This window comes from Salarias fasciatus, chromosome 13 (assembly GCF_902148845.1).
Source record: "Salarias fasciatus chromosome 13, fSalaFa1.1, whole genome shotgun sequence".
Taxonomy (NCBI): Eukaryota; Metazoa; Chordata; class Actinopteri; order Blenniiformes; family Blenniidae; genus Salarias; species Salarias fasciatus.
The window spans coordinates 10360217-10379343 of NC_043757.1; the positions used below are offsets into that span (position 1 = coordinate 10360217).

General features: G+C 40.8%; 1 protein-coding gene across 2 annotated transcripts in view; it reads right to left on the reverse strand.

The window, feature by feature from the left end:
• Nucleotides 1-16996, reverse strand: part of ugp2b (UDP-glucose pyrophosphorylase 2b) — a 28164-nt gene extending 11168 nt beyond the window's left edge. Inside the window, exons 1-3 of one of the 2 annotated variants that reach the window (XM_030106038.1) lie at nt 16691-16996; nt 11704-11831; nt 9491-9598 (exon numbers count right to left, since the gene is read on the reverse strand). In XM_030106038.1, coding sequence (XP_029961898.1) covers nt 9491-9598; nt 11704-11802 — 207 coding nt within the window. In that variant the 5' untranslated portion in view covers nt 11803-11831; nt 16691-16996. Of the gene's footprint in view, nt 1-9490; nt 9599-11703; nt 11832-15813; nt 16204-16690 lie in introns of those variants that run through there. The other variant, XM_030106037.1, reaches the window with a different exon arrangement.
• Between the last annotated feature and the right edge of the window lie 2131 nt (nt 16997-19127).

A 19127-nucleotide genomic window follows, 5' to 3' on the forward strand; every position in this document is an offset into this window, starting at 1 on the left:
CGTGCAAATCGCTTTTAATAAGCAATTCAGCAATGCAGATCAGATCCTGTACCGGCTTGGAGTGTGGGCTGATTAATCACCGGCGGAGCGCCGGAATGAGCTGAACTGATGAGGGAATGTGAAAGTGTCACAAATCATTAAGTTGATCTGCTTCTCTGAAACAAGAAAAGGACATTAACACGGCGCCGAGAAAAACAAAAGACTCACTGAGCAGATGATAGTAATGTAATGGCTTAATATACGACACAGCTGGGCTTAAATGTGTGCATATTTACATATCTTGTATTGATTTCCTTCCTTCTCTTCCACAGACCATGAACAGATAAGATGGAAAAACTCAATATTCAGCCAACCCTGCTGGTTGACCAGGGTCAACATAAATTCGCAGGAAGGCCTTTCTTTAATGAGGATAAACTGAAACAGTCAGCGGCTTTGTCTCTGGGCTTCTTCCCGCTCTGAACGGATTGCATACTTTCATAAGAAATCTGAAAAATAAAGCTGAAAACAATGTGCAGCAGGATCCAAGGACATTCGGTTCAAACCAGATGTTACAGCAGATTCCTGTAGTTCGGACGTGAGCAAGCAGATCAGCGCTGAAACGGGGCTATTCAGCGATTCAACGTATCAGCAAGGCGGCGGCCGTCCAGTGTCTCTTCCTGCTGGAACCCGTGACGGGAGACACAGGGCCGACCTCCTGCTGGAAACAGACGCTCTGTGCTCTGCGCTCACCCCCATCCCCCAGCCCTGACCTCCCCCCTATGTCGGGGATGAAGTTACAAACACGACGCGCGGCCCGCGGACAGCTGCTGCTTCACACACAGCGAGCGGCGGCGGTGGAGGACTGCTGGACGTTTCAACTGAGGGACGTTGTCAAACACATTAAATGAAGGGGAAGCTGATAACTATAATCCCTGTGTTTACCACTGATGCCGAAAAGTAAAACTGTGTGTGCAGAGTATAGACAGCTGGCTGTTGGTGTGTGTGTGTGTGTGTGTGTGTGTGTGTGTGTGTGTGGTTATCACCGGTGAAATGTTTTTCAGCTGATACCCCCATCCTACCCCTGTACACCCAGAGGGAGAGAGCCTCCAGGCCCAGATGTTCATTTCCCTTTTTGGATGAGAAAAAAAAAAAGCCTTTTTCATCTTCTTCTCTGTGTCTACAGGTATTTATTAACATTTTAAAGGAGCTTTATCTGTTCAGACGCTGAAACAACGGGGACTTGTTGCAGTGTCAGTGATCAACAACTGGAATAAATCCACAGGACGTTTCCACCCAGTGTTGGATTATTTTTTCATTTTTTGGGACCGACACAGAGACACGTGTCAGCAGGATTTAAAAATTCATACAATTACAGCAGAGTTTGCACAACATGTTAATCAGCGACAGAGAAGGAGGGGGAGATATTTGCAAACAACGCCGTCCTCGTCGCAGTGAAGTGGAAGGACAAGGAGAATTACATAACTAAATCATTTGCTGCTGGCTTAGCCACAGTGGTTAGAAAGTTGTGCGTGTGCGTGTGTGTGTGTGTGTGTGTGTGTGTCTCGTCGGCCTCCGGATGCCAGCGTGCGTGTTTTTTGCAAAAGAGCACACGCTTCATTTCGTCTCATGCACAGCCCGATTTTCACAGACACACTTGTGGAGTCAACATCATGAAATCATGCCGGTTAATGAAAGGTGGCGGGCCTCACGTCACACAGCATCAACATCTTAATTGTCTCAGATTAGGATTCTCTGACCGGGCAGGAATGTGCCCCGTCGCTGTGGATTGGTCCGCTGACTTCGATCACTGAGCAACCGTTTCCTCAAATTTCTGCTTTTTTTTTTTTTTTTTTTTTTTAACGAAGCCATATTGTTTGAATCGCAGTGGTATTTGCACAGATTTCTGGGTGTGCCGTTTTAGAGACCAATAGCTTTATGGCTCACTCTTAATAAGCGGACTTGAAGTATGCTTTAAGTCAATGTTTCTTGTTGTCTTAAGGTTATTAAGCTCAGAGGGCCAACAGCAAACAGGTGGCTCAGACCATGTGTGACCAAGGAGCAAATTTGTTCAAAGTTGACCAAAGATGGCTCCTTCTGCTGACGGGGTATTTCCTGCGTTTTTATTTCCAAAGTCATTTCTCTTCTGAAGGCCTTATCCTTTCCCCCACATCCAGGTTTCTTTGCTGTAACTCTTTAAAGCTTATTAACTTCCTCCATCAACATGTTAAACTCCATCGTCTCATGCTTCAAGTCGAACTGTTGTTTCGGTAATTACAGCCATCATGATAATGATTATTTTAATTTGTTTAGATTTTGAACAGATTTAAATGCTTCGACAGAATTCAAAAAGTCCATTAAAATTAACTGTAAATTTCTACTTTAATCATTTGAGGGCAAAAATATGTACTGTTAAAGAGGGACATTTACTTCGTCTGTTTGGAGAAAATGGAAAAAAAAAAAAAAAAGATCGACAAAATACGACAGCACTGCCGAGAGCCAAACCTGCAGCCTCATTATGGCCGTGTGAACTTTAAAGTACAGCCTCCCTGAAGACAATGACCTGCAAGTGGAGGTTTTCTCAACTCGATGGCCAGCCAGGTTACAAACTAAACCAGGGAGATCAAGATGGAGACGCGAAACTCTAAATTCAGCTTCACTGAAAGCTCCCATGTAAACACATGGACGTCTTGGAAAAGAAACAGTAAAACAGGCTTTGTTGTTTCATATAAACTGCGTGATCTCATCTAAATAGTAAATACGGAACATAAATACATTTATGCATAAATGAAATCCAAATTTATTTATTTTTTTAAATGTACGGTATGTTAAGTTCAACTCCTCCAGTGGAACATGTGAAACGCAATCTACAAAACGATGGAGCTGCTTCACATAGTGCTCCGGGTATTTTAGACCGGCCTGGTCTGTTAGACTATTACGAAATCTGATGTGTTTTTACAAGTTTCCTGATGCAACCTGAACAGTTGTAGGTTAAAATCCACAGAGGTGACCTGCTGGTCCTGGGTTCTCTTGAGCCTCCTGACCTGAGCTTTTTCTAATGTTCTGTCACCACGTGGTGGCTAGATCTTTTTTTTTTTTTTTTTTTTTTTTTTTTAAATCTATCAGCCCCTGCTTTTGACACGCTCTTTATAAAAAAAGATCCATGCTTCATAAGGGTGACATGATATGATTGCATGAACTGTTTTTTACTGTAGGAATTAGTAAAAGATTAAGCAAACAAAAAGTAAAAGAATCGATAGTGAGAGATGGAGCCGATTTCAATAGAGCCCTGTGAAGATTACGTCACATCACATTTTTTAGAATTAAGTAACCATCGAGCACAGAGGGAATCAATTTAACATGTCTGCCTTTTCAAATTAACATATTCTCCCCATCCTGCCACCACTAAAAATTCTTCTTTTGTATTTATAGAAAGTGGAATCAGCTCATCCTGTCGTAAGATATTCAGGATGTTCCAAACCACAAAGACTTCCTCTGGCGAGCACAGCATGAGAACAATGCACAAAACTGTCTTCAAACTCATTTTTTGGGCACCACACACACACACACACAAACACACACAACCTTTAACAACTCTCAGCACAGTGTGCAGTTAAGTGTCTTTGTACAATTGTGTCTGACATTCCAGAGCTTTTTTCTTTGTTTCAATTCTTTTTACTGCCTGCAAAACAAGATTTCAAACCCTCAGCCACCTCTTCGGCTCAAACCATCTGGAACAAAAACACGATTAGTTCAGAATAAATTAATCTGCAGCTGTTCCGTCAGTCGGTTTCATCCGTCTATGTTCCGTTTCATTCTTTATTTAATTCAAGCTGAATTGATGAATATTCAAAGGATTCTCGTTGAAAACTACACGTCCTGTAGAGTCTCTGCCTTCATCTGTTGAAAAGTTTGCGATTATTTGATCAATTACTGACTTGAGTACTTTCAAATCTGGAAATATACAGCATTTAAGATGAATATGTATTCACACAGGAGGTTGTAGAAAACTTTGTAATGACACCAGTGATTTAAAGCCTGTAAACTTTGTGCTTTTTCACCAGACAACCACTCCTCCATCCCACTAGGAATCAGCTATGATGGCACTTTGAAACTAAAAATAGTAGTGGCTGAAGAATGTGATCACAATCCTGTCTAGGCACAATGTTTAAAAATACTTCATGATGGCCTGTGCTAATTTATGACTGTTTTCTAAGCTACTTTTCTTTCAATGGACGGAGAAATTAGTCACCATTAACTTCATTAACTCACATTACAGGAGAGTTTACATAGTAACAAACGTTTGTCTCTAAAGCATGACCAATTATAATAGCGCACATAACATTGTGAGATCACAGTTGGATTTTAAACCAGAGTTATGTGTAATATAAGAATTCCCACCATGCAGGGAGTGTCTATAAACTTTCTTGCCTGTGGACTATAAATACCCACAGAAGTATGAGCAGATGTAATCAATAAACCAAAGTAAGGCGCAGAAGAATCCATTAGCCGTGGGTCCTTCGTGGGCAGCCTGGACTAAATTCAGGGTGACTTTCTGAAGTGCGAGTGGAGCCCATAATTGTCATGTATCGGTGATAAATTAGAGTGGTTGTGGCTTCTCAGGTCGCTCTGAGATTTCACACAATGACTGTGATTAAAGTATGAACTTGTCTTCAGTGGGGTTTGACCGTTTACACTGGAGCAACACACACACACACACACACCCCTTTCACACAGTGCTGCAATGTTCTTGACTCACCGAGTCAGTCACCTGACCTCAAAGCAGCCGAGAAAAAAGGAAATAAATCTTTCTATGTATGGGAAATCTGGTAATAAATCTAATAAACAAAGCTGTAAAACACTAATCTCCTTTGTGACGTTCTTTCTTGGTTCATCTGTTCCACTAAAAATGTTAAAAAATACCAATGAATCACTGCAGCCACATGTCGACTCCAACCCTGACATTAGAAACTGAAATCCACAAACTTCCACTCAAGAAACTCACTTCTGGCCAACTGTTGCGAAAACAAAGTTAGCTGATCTGGAGTCACACCAACTATTTCACCAGATTTCCCAGACCTCATTACAGCGCGCCACTGTTCCACTCCGCGTTTCCTTTAATCATCTCACTGCCGCCGCCGCCGCCGCCTCGTTCCTGGAGCTGATACTCATTCCTGCCCCCGTTTTAATCCCTCTCATTTATTTCAGCTCAAGTTCATGAAAACGAAGAAAACAAAAAAGGGGAATGTCGGGACTCTGGGCTCTCCGGAGAGCCGAGAGAAAAGGCAGATCAGATCAGCCCGTCAGTCTGCGGCTGTGTGTGGATTTGGTTGGAGAGCGGAGCGGACGGCGGGGGTCAGGGTCCAGCGAGACGAATCACACCAGCTGACCCCGAGTGAACGCGCTGTGCTCTTTTTCTTCTTTTTTTCCCCCCCAGAGGAGCGGGAAATGTTTACGTGAGCCGTGACTCTTGTTTGTTTCCACTAGCAGAGAGGGTGATTAATGAGGAGTGGTGGACAGGCTTCCTTCTTTGAAATGCGCCGGGAAACGTCGGCTTTCTACAGAATGTGTTAGTCACACGTGTCCTTTTGTAACACTTTGCACGTCCTGGTTATTACTATTGCCGCAGCCTGATAAATCCACTTGTCAGCTGTGAAAAATCAAAATAGATCCACTCTTTCTAGCTTTTTGCCTTCATTTATGAATATTTTGTACTTTTACTCCAGATGTTGCAGACCACAAATGAAGTGATGAGAATAAAAAAGAAAAGCGCTGAATGAACAGACGAAATGCAAATGAACTGGACTGCAATTCTTTCAATTTGTTCATTATTGCACTTTGGCACATCTGCAATTACACAATGCAATTATAATTACAAATGTGCAAATAAAACAAATCTGAATCCAGTCAGGTTCACAACGATGCTCGTCTGAATTATTCCTACAGCAGAAACTTCAGCGAGCAGAAAGACTGACAAACCTTAAAGTAAAAACACCTCGACTGTTCACCACTGCTTCAAGGTCTGCAAGCAAACACACACGGCTTTCACTGATCACAAAAGGATGGAATGGAGTACAATGTCAAGAGCGGCCGCGAGGAAAACTCATTTTACCCTGCGGGCCTTCCATCATGCACTGTCAAGAGGGAAAAAAACCACATGACGACCATGTTAATCATTTCATTTCTTTCATACTGTGAAAAGGTGTGTTCATGTTCAATTGAGGCAGCTGGTTCACGACAAACTGAGGTGATTGTACTTGTCAAACAAATAGCGAATGCTGCCATTCAAGAATGACAGCGGCGCCTGAAGGAAGAGCAGCACCAGTGTGTGTGTGTGTGTGTGTGTGTGTATGAGACATGATTTTCCAGTTACTATGTCATATAAAATCTGGGTGTGTCTGCAGGAAGGACAAATACAACACCCACAATTACACTAAGTTAAGCTCAGAGCATCGTGATAGACGTCATGGAAGTTGACAAGTTGAACGAAACGCCTAACGAGATATTCTGGCCTGAAAAGAGAAAAAAAACATCCAACAATCAAGAAACTCGAGTCAAAGTTTGGGTTTACAGTTAACCACTACAACTCCAAGTGGAACTGTATTTCAACGCAACATGAACAGAGATTTTCAAGACACAAAGGATCTTACTTGACTTCTTGACAGAAAATGTATGAGTTTGATTTGTAGATGTACGTAAAAGAAAACTTTACTTTCTCCAAAGCGTTTACAGAGTCTGAAACGGGAACTGTGAATGAACACTTGTCTTCTTCTACTGCTCGCTTTACTTCCTGTTTTCTTCTCCAGGGTTGCCTGTAACGGCTCAACGGCTCCCGCTGACTTCACAGGCCCTTTCCCCGGAGATCAGGATGGATCGGATAAGTTTGAGCCTCGCAGCTCAGTTCGACTTTTGGCTGGGAGCTTCCCTTGTGGCTGATGAACATGAGGAAGGCCTAGGAAATGTGCTGTTTTCGGGTAAAGGAGAACAACAACTGAAAGACACGCTGATGACTCTGCACTTTGTCTGACTTTGTAAAAGAAGCAGATGGAAACTCAGACTCCTGCGGTTTGGCTGATCTCCCAGTTGACAAAACAGACAGCAGCATTTGTGTTCTACGTTTTAACAAAGCAAAGACATGACTGGAAAAATGTACAGTAACATAATCATTTAGAAACTATTCTTGTTCTTATCTTTGAGTACAATATGTTCACCAAGTGCCAATTATATCTGTACAAAGATGCTGATACAGAATTAATCTGAGTTATTCACGTCTCGCCACTTGTTACTGTTCCATAATGTAATGGCGGATCGGTGCATTTTTAAATACAAATTGTTACTATGAGTGAGATTTAAATCGATATAGATAAGAGGAAACATAATCTTACACACCAGAGAAAGAGACATTGTTCTTCTGAGGAGTTACTGGTGATCGAACAAATACACTGTACAAGAATTCAGGCCGTGGCCTTCCTGATGAAGACAAACAGAGATTATTTGGAGTTTTTGTTGCAGGATTCAACCAGTAATTTTCCCCAAAACACACGCGTGTTTGGTGATGTCTTCAATTTGCTTACGTGACAATATTTTCTACAAGTTAATCAAATATCAGTTCTAAGCTGAATGTTATGCTTTCATTCCACAATACACACTCTCTCTATTGTCAAGATATGGATCCATTTGAGAAGGCTTGTTCTAGCTGGTTTAGGTAATCATTGACCATTTTATTCTGCTGTAAGAGTTATGCTACTGGTTGAACTTTAATGCAGACAGCTTCTGTTCTCTCCTTAACTTTAATGCCGCCACTGCATGTGATTAAATTTGTCAGGAAGTTTCTTCCTGGTAAATGAAAGTTCTTCCTCTTCCTGGTTCAAGAGCGTTCTCACGTGGGAATTGTTGGGTTTCTCCGTTGTATTTACAGTTTGACCAGAATATTCAAAGCTGTGGCGTTATGGGTAAGAGTTCCTCTATCACAATGAGAAGGATAACATCACAAAGAAGGAGGCGGAAGTCTATTTTGATCGAAGCCAGTAGAAGAAGGGAGAAGGGAGAGAAAATGACAAGCCACTCGTGGAGAAAATACACACTGCAAAAGCAGCACCAGCTAAATGAGGGTTGTGTTATAGTCCACTGGGACTCCGGCCAAGCTGTCCGGGGCTTCTCCAGTTCAAACCAAAGGCAGATATAAGCCACAGACTGTCCTCCTCACTCTGTTGACTCTGACATAAGATCTTATCACGTCGGGTCATAAAGACGGCTGAATTTTCCAGGAGCAAAGTTCACATGAGCAAATAAGTTTCAGTCTTAGGAATAACAACGTGTATCTTTCCAACTGATGCATCATGAAATCTTCTGTTTGCCTGCACTCCTCTTGTTTGTTGTTTAGCATGCAGCAATTGTCCAGCGGTGAGTGATGGGTGCTCGGATACGACTTTGATGGATTAAAACGAACCGCTGACTCACCGTGACGAGCCACATGTGGCGGCGCTCGCTTTGAATGTCAGCTTACTTTTTGTGGAGCATTCAAAGAGATGGCAAAGCAGGGGCATCATAATCAAGAGTTTTCATTAAAAAAAAAAAAAAAAAAGAAGTTCACTTCTGAGCTGTGCAACAGTTTGGCAGCTGGTGAAAAAAAAGAGCTTGCACAACACTTCTGAGTGGAGCAGCGTCTAAAAGTCTCAAGTGGTGCAGAGAAGGAGACCTTGTGGCTCAACGAATACATTTATGACTGCCGAGACGCGAAGTGACGCCTGCATATTGACTTTACTGGGACAACTATGTTGTATGCAAAGCAGCACGATACCTTTGTTTGCGGAAACATTTAAAAACAACGATTTCAACTACAGAGTGCAGTTAAATGATAATGCTAGCCAGTGTGAAGAAATAGCTTCATCTGCCAGTTAAATTTGAGGGAAGTGTTTGAAAGCATTGGAGTTACAGAAATCATGCAGTTTTACAAATGTCTAAAATCCACCTATTCTTATTTTACTGACTTTCTGTAAAATATAGGGTCCTTAAATTGCCTTATTGAAAGCGCTGGGCATATGCTTGAACATAGATGTGATAATACTTTTCAGAAGTACAGTTTCAGGATCAGATATTTTTCTCACCTTTTGCAAGAGAAATGCAGCAATCTGGTGCACTGACAGAAAGGAAGTGATAACCTGCTAAACGACAGGTGCTGCAGACACGCAAAGCAAGTCAGCAGCTCCTGTCTCAGTGCTTGGCATTCGTCTTGAGTTAAATATTATTTCATCTGTCTAATGTTTATAGAAGAAACTGAAAGAAAAGCAGAAGCTGCCAAATACGGTCACTTGCATGAAGTTAGAACAACAGTCCTCTGGTTAGAAGTTACTTATGTACCGAGTTGGTTATCATTCTGCTTATTTTGTGGAGTGGAGAAACTTAAAGAGCTGCTGGCAAGGATAGGTTTTCATACCGATATATTACATATTATTCATTTTCTAAGATATAAGCACATATCCACCAACGCACAACAACTTCCGATCACACTTACAGAATCCTCTGGAGGTCTCTGTATCTTGATCCACTCCACTGACGGCCCCTTGACCTGCAGGAATCTGTGGAAGAGACTCTTGAAGCCCTCAAAGTCTTTCTTGGACACCTGAAAAACAGACATTTTATCAGATTCTTTCAAATTATTGAGAGGAGCCTTATGAAGTTTACAAAGATCAATGGTTATAGTATCACCTTTATGGTTCAAATGTGAAACTGAGTATGAAAAAGTGGGATGGTCTAATATTTGGGGTTTAATATTCGACTCTCAGTGTTGTGACAGGTTTTGAGGACACCTGACTGAGCTATCAGGTTACACAGTGAATGGTCTGGTCTGCGAGGCTGAGGAGGAGCAGGTGAATCCAGTTGATATACCATGATGCAGGTAACAGGTTGTTAATATCTTTTTTTCACAAAATAAAATTCATGTTTTCAGAAAAACTAGATCTAGTCAGCAAAAAAAAAAAAAAAAAAAGAATTTACATGAGCTTTGGAAAAGGGAGCGTCCTCTTAAAATCAGGTTTATCCTGTATCAGGAACAATACAGCATAATTATATGTCGCCGTTAAAAGAATCTACTTCACCTTTTGTTTTGAAGAAAACACCTGCTGTTGCTACTTTGATGTCACTTGTCACTGTATCTTAAGATTATTACCAGTAACATATCACTCACTCACAGGATGGTTGTCTTTGTGCTCATAGGTCTCTTCATTGATCCGCCTTTAATAATAGAGTAATTACAGAGCTGCTCCTATCATGTTACACATACCTCAGGTTATAAGGTAAGATCCAGCGTACAGTTTGTCGCATTTCGGCTTGCTATCTGCCTCCATCTCCAGAATATGAACCGAGTTTGAAAAGATTCATGTACTCTGCCTGGATCACTCCTCAGAAGTCATTAAAACTACAGGAACTTATGGAAATGTATGAATTTAAAACTCTTGTTACAGACTTTAGTGGACAATGATGGAGGGTGTAATGATGGATGCTTTATTGTATAATTCCTTCATCATGTTTGTGTTAGTGGTTTGTTCCTGTGTGTTCTGGTCTCTCGTTCCCTCCTTCTGAGCTCCACGCAGACCTCTCCTTCCTCTTACTCCCCCCATCCCTCGCCAGACCATGTGACAAAACCCATCCACATTTCTTCTCCGTGTGTCTGTCAATCATTTGTTTGAAACGTGCCATTTTAGCCACGACCTGCTTGTAAAAAAAACACGATTTGAGCTGAATTAACCTGCCTGGTAAAATAAAGATGAAAACCACTGACTGGTGCAGTCAGGTGCAAAATTCTCAACTCTTTCTTGGCTGCAAAAGTTTAAAGTTCAGTGAAATCACGTCAGAGAACTAGCACGCAGGAAGTTGTTTTAGCTTGTATTCAATTCAAATGTAATTTATGGATGTGTAAAAAATATAATTAATGTAAACTCACAGCACAATGGAGAGGGAAGATGCAAGATAAATCTATGTTGCACACATTTACATTTGTCCTGATTCACAGAGGAACATGCAAAGTTTAATCAGTGACGAAGCCCACGTGAGCTGTGTACGCTCCTTATCATGGCCTTCTTTCAAAGCGTAGCTGAAAATACAAACGCTTTTTCAGTGGGCACACTGCGGAGTGTGTGTGAAGCAATGCCCTTTAAGGTCCTCATGTTACCGACTCTTCCCTCTGAATGCACAGCGCGGTGTATCGTTTCACCCCCTGCCATTCCTGTCACTCAGCTCCGCCGGGTTAATGTTTATGGAGAAGCTGCCGCCACGCCCTGCGAGTCAGGTCACTTCTGGCTTTCTCTTAAGGTCTGTGCTCGGTTAGAAATCTCAAGGGAAGAAGACGACGTGACAACGACTCCGGTGTTATTGCAGCTGTTTGGGTTTTTCTCTTAGATTTACATTTAAATTCTAAATGGCGTCTACTCCCAACACCAGAGCTCAGTTTGGGTTTCCAGGATAACCACACAGCCGGTCTGGACTCTAGTGGATGATAAGAAGCAGGAGGCGTTTGCGTTAACAGCTCGCTGAATGTAGTTCTCCTGGCATACTTTATGTGTGTGTATGTCTGTGAGCGTGTAGGTGGGACCTTCTTTGGCATTGTGCTTCAGTACGTCACTTTCGTGATTTCCCAGCATGAGTGTAACACCGCCCCCCCTCCTTAAATCACAACCAGATGGTCTGAGAGAGCGAGGGAGAGGCTGAAGACAGAGGGAGTAAGTGTACCTCTCTCTCGGGCCCCGTGGTGGTGTCCAGCAGCTTCTCCAGCTCAGCGTGCATGGAGCTCTCCAGCTGCTGCCGCATCATTTCCTGGAACTGAGCCATCCCTCCGTTGGCCACTTGTTTACAGAGACCTGGAGGCAGGAGACAGCAGAAAAGACGCACGGCTTTGAAAACAGTCGACAGAATAGGACTCCTGCTATATTGCACGTTCTCGTGTTGTTTTTTTTACCACAAACACAAACCAGCTGCTGCAGTGAAACAAAGCTCCAAAAGTGTTTTCTGCGTTCTGAATCCGTAAATCAGAGCTGAAATGGAACCATACTCATCCATATTTAATAAGTCTGCTTTGCTTGAGTCTTGAAAGTGCATTGATGAATCAATTAATTCTTTATTCTGCAACAGAAGCAGCCAACACGGTGCCCATGGACACCTGGTGGCACGAAAGACATGCTCTAAAAATAACGGTCCAAACAAAAGCATGACTTCAGATTCAAGTTATTCAGAAAGTTGCTAATAATTCTTTGTCAGTATCGCCATATTATTTTCTTGGTACCCTTGAAGCAGCTTCCCGATTTCAGAAAAGTCAATGATAGTTGCTCAATAACACGTCAGTTCCTGAAAAAAAAAACGAAAAAAAAAAACTCCCTGGTTTTCATTCACACACACCAGTGGGACAGAGATGTGAGTTCAACCTGAGCATCAGTGTCTCACCAGAGATCTGCTTTCCCTAACAGAGGAGGATCGTACCACCAGCTCTGCCACCCGATCCACATCTGCCCCACAAAATTCAAATAAACCATATGTTTAAAAAGTACATTTTAAGAATCATGAACTCTAAATGTTACCGCATGAAAAACAAAAACGCAGAGACTCAGTGATCAATTGACTGGTTTTGGTGTACTTCCGGTTAGACTTTGGTGCCATTCAAATGTTTTATAACAGCAAGATAGACCAAAGACCTTTATACTAATTAAAAAAATAAAAAAATACCACCAACACTGGCACACAGTGTTATCACAAAAGCTTAAAACTTATTGTACGCTTGGTTTCCATTTTCTTGGTTTCCATGTGAATGCAAAGGGAACTAGATTAGAAAGTAAACTTTTACTACTTTGGACCGTTAAACCACACCAAAAGTGGGAACAGGGCCTGAGACGGAGTTAGTTTTTCCTCTGACTAAAGCGCCACGCTATTGAGTCACTGTACACATCCTCATTTGTCTCTGATTTCACAAGAGCATAAAGTCACAGAGCTGGGAGTCGATGGAAAGTGGGGGGGGGGGGGTCTTTCCGTTGTCAAGTCAGTGATCCTTTTGTCCCACAGCTTCAGGATATATGACATGTATAGGCTTTTAACCCACAATGCATTGCAGGCTGTTTCACTGATGGAACAAAGAAAAGTATATCTGGTTCCAGATATCAGCAGTGGATATCCCCTGGGCCAGAGGTGAAGACCTCGGGGCGTTTCTGTGTGGAGTCTATATGTTCTCCCTGTGTTGTGGGTATTACGGTGTCCTAAATGTCTTGTTTGCCGATTTTGAAATTACCCATACATTTGAATGTGACCCTGTGTTGTTCTCTCCATGTTTGCCCTGAGATGGTCTGGCAACCTGTCAAAGTCATCTGAAATCAGCTTGAGCACCCCCAATTCTTAGGTCTAGGGTAAAAGTTAATGTGCTATCTGGAAGGTTATTTCTTTCTAGAGGCTGATTAACCAGCATCACTGAAACTGCCTTGATAGGAATGATACAAGAAGCACATTTAACAGCTTGCTCTGTCCCAAAAGGCAATTCTGTGACAATGAGCAGACATTTCAAAGTAAAACTACATAAAGAAGAATAAAACAGTCATCACTATCTGTCAAATATAATCAGACCAGAGCAAATTGCATGTCTTACAAATCAAAAAGGTCTTCAAGATTACAGTCTCCATCCCGTGTCAGAACCAGCATTGTTAAGTATGCTGGCAAAAGATATGATTGAATTTGCATTTCTTTGTTTTTATTTACAGGGCAAGGCACATTCCTGAAGGCATCAAACTGAATTCCTGAGTCATAACTGTCAGGACAGGTCAAGGTCTGTCCAACGCTCTGTCTGGACCACCATTTCTATTTTTCAGAGGGAGCTTCGGTCAGTCTAAACGCCAGGAATGAGACCGGGGAACTGGACACTATTTAAAGATAATGTTCAGATTGAAAGGATTTAAAAGCCACAGTTTGACAATCATCAACATATCAGTTACACAGTTCGATTGGTACTGTGCTGGTTTCTATATATTAACAGCAGGTTAGCAGCTCATCGAACTGCCTGGACACAGTACGTAAAAAGAAATACTCCGTCTCAAACACGGAGAGGATCAGATGGATGAAATGCTGAAAGGTTGAAATGAAACCACTGGATACACTGGAAATGTTCAACCTGAACTCTGACTTCCATCTGAAAGACCTGACTGGTTTGACACCTGGTTTTTACAATGTAAATAAAACGATCACACGATGGAGGCTTTCTCCCTCATCGATGTCCTGACAGTTTGGAACTTTGACCACAACAAAACAAACATTGTGCATTATTTGTGTCACCTGTTAATGGCTTGCTAGCTTTTCTCAGTATGACAAGTTAATATAATTGGGTTCTAATTATGTTTAATGTTACAGCAGAATGACACATGCCTGTACTGGCTTTGCATGCCCACAATTCTTTGTCTTTTTAGACTTTATAACTGTCTCTTTTATGGGTCATTGTGTAAGAACACTTATTAAAATTTCAGGAGATTTCTCTGAAATAGAGTCAAAGTGCATGAATTGGTATGTTCACAGAAAACTAACCAATACAGCTGAAAAGTGTCAGCATATCTGTCACATTGTCTTTATCTTAAGTTTTTCCTTAAACTGAAGAAAACAAATGGGCATACTGACACTTAAAGTCTCACTATGCTGATTTAAATACTTTATGAAATTAAATACAGACATAGAAAAATGACTGCAGTAGCAACAGACGTTTTGAACTGCAAATACAAGTTTTGAATATTTCCTAGGGCTATATACCGACAAAATAAAAAGTTGGTTATCATCACGACCCAGGATTAGTTTGGGATAATGTGATGGAAATTTGTCACAACACAAACCCTGATTATTTGCACATTCATTTAAATTTCATTTACAAGATACTTTGTGTGTGACACTGGAAGTGGGCCCACACTAAATCTTATTGGGAGGTTTTATTTGGGTGCATCCAATGTTTGGATATTGGTAGGTGACATTGACCCATTCCTTTGTATCAGTCTCTTAAAAAAATTTAATGATTTTTCCTCCTGTCTTCAGAGACAGCAATTCGAAGAATGCGAGTTTATGGGCACTCTGACAGCAGAGAAGAAACTGACTGCAACTAACTGGAAACACTTTCACTACCCCTGAAGTAACGGTTGCAGTCATAGGAATGAGGTGCTTTTTACTGAACGAATCTAAAGAAAATAAAAGGAAACTACGTTTGTTTTTACAGTTTTGCTTTCTCTTTACGTTCAAATCAGTTAATGTTCATCTTAAACTCATTAACTTATATCAGTAAGCTAAGTCCCACTCAGTTTTATCTCATTTTATATATCTCTAGGTTTCATGGTTTTAAGGCCTTTTTATTGCCATACCACTATAATAGTGAACCAGCTTGAAGGGGCTATAATGACCTCCCTAAAAATTGAAACTTTATTGAGTGTATGGTTTCCTCTTAACTTCATTTCTGCACAGTATCTATACACATCTGTGCACACATTGATGCATGGGTGACTGTTGAGCATTTTGGAGTAATAATAGTTTATGATCATCTGTTGTGAACCTATTCGTGAAATCATGGCAATTGACTTTTGCTGAATTATTTTCAGCTTTCGTTTTCAATGTAAACTGCAATAAATGTTTTTGTTCATTACTTTACCAGATCAACTGGTAGAGCTGTCACACTAAATCACATTGTTAAAATCACCCAATCAAGTGTTTTCCTACTAAATTTTAATATATAAATTGATGTGCCCTTTGTAACCTTTGCATGTTTACAGTCCTACAATTACATATCATGAATAAAAACTTGATTACAAAATGCAAATATATGATATCAATAGCTCTTACCTTGTACAAAAAGAGCCATGTTTAAGTATCGAGGGGATCAGCAATGAATAACAAAAAAAAAAAAAAACTGGATAAATCCAAAGCAGAGGTAAAAGGTTCAGCGTTTATATTCCAGAGGACATTCACCATAAAAACCAGAGTCTCATTGAATATACATCCCGTGAATGGTTGAGAAAGTTTTCTTGCCTCTAGCCTCAGAGCCTGCTGTCCATTGATCCAGAGATCAGCACTGAGGAGGCGGAGGAAATGAAGGCATCCTGCCCACCTCACGCACTCATAAAGAGGGGGGAAAGCAGTAAAAACAAGGACACATTCATCCAATCGCACTTATCTCTCTGGACTGCGGCCAAGCGTCGTCCCTGAACATGGACCTAGTGGAGCTGGCTTTCCAGCCGCACGTCACAAATCCTAGTTTTGACTCCCAACCTCTCCTCCTCCTCCTCCTCTTTCTCCTCCTCCTTTCATTTTTATAACCTTACCACCGCAGACTCACTCCAACATCAAGTCCATTATTAATCAGAGACACTGTATATATATGTTCCGCTCAAGCCAATTACTGAGTGATAAATGAATGGATACACGCAGATGGAGACGATCACCCCCCCCCCCCCCCCCCCAACCCCCACCCCCACCCCCTCCTCCATGAAGGAAATATTAAAGGAGTTGTGCACAAACACACCAAGGACATCTCCATTTGACGGTGGTTCCGTGAACGCCACACAAAAAAAGAGAAACAGGCGTTCGCTGAATGACAAGAAAGGGGAAAAACCCCGATGCAGCGAAGAGGCAGCTAGCCAGATGACACAACCGTGAACACGAGCACCTCTCCGTGCTTAGGTCGAGGTGAAACTATGAGATATAGAAGCCATTTTCTTACTGTTTTGGCTGTGGGATGCTGTCGAAAAAGAAGTCGATGAGGTCGGCCTGGACCTGCAGGTCTGAAGGACCAGAGCACAGCGATCCTGCAGAGGAAGAGGCAGCGAGGGGGAAACACTAAATAACGCTGGGTTATTTTTTTTTCGAGAAAGACTTGTCACATTTAAAACGCCCAACTACTTATTTTCAATCGACATCGCTTAATAACAATCACAAAGGGCGAAGGTGAAAGTGGCAAACTTAAAGTGAAAGAGCGATCAGTTTGTTTGAAGATATTTTACACTACGGTGCCATTGGAACGTCTCCTGAGGATGGGAGCCAATCAAAAAGCAGGTTTTCACGTGACGCAAGTTTCACAGCCAATAGAATTCTGCAACGTACTATGTGGAGTCCGGCAGTTCCGGGTTGAGGAAATGTTTTAGATTTAATGAAAATGTATATATCTTTTTATTTATTTGTGCTTATCTTGGACTTGGAAATAAACCGATATTTGCTTTACTTTTAATTTTAAATGCATTAACTCGTGCCATTGGCTGAAATCAAATAGAGTGGACAGCATTACGTATTCAACCTGACCCACACAATTTTGACTCATATTATTGTTGCACTGAGTAATCTTTCTGGGCAGTTTCGGGCCCCAGAATGCCTAGTTATGACCAACATTGTGAAATATGTCAATTAAAGATATTACATAATCGTTCCTCAGGGTGCTGGTATTGAAAGTTAATGCAATGCTGCCTCTGTGTGGTGAAATAGTGTAATTTCAATGATTGATGCAAAATAGTCTTTAATACCAATTTTCAGGTGAAAACTGTAGTAAACGCATAAATCTAATCAATAAATGCAAATAATCACATTTATCATCCACCCATCCCTCCTTTACTATGAACAAGTGCAGCATACACCCTGGACAGTTTAATCACCATTATATCACAAAGATACTAAGAGAGACAAACGACCACAATTACAATTTTTAATGTCTGTCTTGGCCTAATTTATTACTTAAAAGTCACTAGTTTTTTGACTAAGATTAATGGCGAAAATTGAACGAAAATCATACAGAACAGAAATTACTAAAATGTAACAAAGAATAATTGGAATTTCATTTATTTTCAAAAGACAAAGACAAAAACTCAAAATGGCTAACAAAAAAACTGTACTGATACTATGAAAGTGGCATTGTTATTGTATATTAAATTGCCCATTGTCAATATTTTCATTATGAGAATCATACTGTTATATGTTGTCAAATGCAGGTTTTATTTTGCTCCTGCATATCATATTTTTTTTTGGTACAGTCTATATATGTACCTTGTTTTCATGACACTGCAGAATGTTGCTGATGCTGAACCTCCTGTTTGATGCTCCTTTAGACTTGACACCGAAGGAACAAGTTCACCCAGGAAATAATCCACTGGGTCTTTAACAATCCTGCTCATTGCAGCACTTGTTTGTCTGGTGACCCAAGTGGGCAGTGATGTTTGGCATGTCAAGGAGTGTGGTGATGCTTTTCAGCCATCTTGCTGAAGAGAGATGTGGAGTTTTTGGAAGTTGTTTCTAAAGAAGATCTGACACACTGTGAGGAACATACAGAGTCAAATATGGATAAACAATTTCACATGATGGAAGAATTGCTATTTTTACTACAGCAATAGCTCGGTCTTTGAGAAGAGCATCTTAAATAGAAAATCATCTTCACGCTGTTCACCTCAGACTCTGAAACCACTTGCCTTTGTCTCTGCGAATGGCTGAGTCTGAGGACTCCTTCAAAAAGAACTTGAAGACTCTTTTAGGAGAGGCTTTTCACTATTAAATGCACCAGATAAAACTGTGATGTGTAAAACTGTTTGGACTGTCTTTTACTTTGTTCTATGTGATTTAATCTGCGAAAAGCACTATACAAATAAACTTTGCTTACTTACACCATGAGGCCAACTAAGAAAGTAACACTACTGAACTGTCCCCAAAAACAACACATTTCTAAAAATAAGGCATGTAAACTCCTTAAATAAAGTACATTTTGCTTACAGGGTAATTCAAAGTGCTTTACATCAATTGAGGTCCAGCAAAGGGAAAAGCAATGAGAAAGATAGATTACAATAAGGAAAGCCAGGAACATAAAGCAATAGAATAAAACATGCAACAGATAAAATACTCAGATTAAAACATCAAAGCAATTACAAACAAGAGCTAAAAAAAAAAAAAAATGAAAGTGCGAAAGAGGCAGCAATGCATAAATTCTTAGAAAGGTATGGCAGACATAAAGATTTTTATTCCTGTTCTAATAAAGCTCAGAGTTGGAGTCTTGCTGAAGGTTTCGGAGAATTTTTATTCTTAATTTTAAATGGTGACTTGAAAAGTCGTATAGGTTTTAATGTGAGTGGAAAATAATTCATCATCATTACCCTCAACATCATGCACCCTCAGTGATTCAAGAC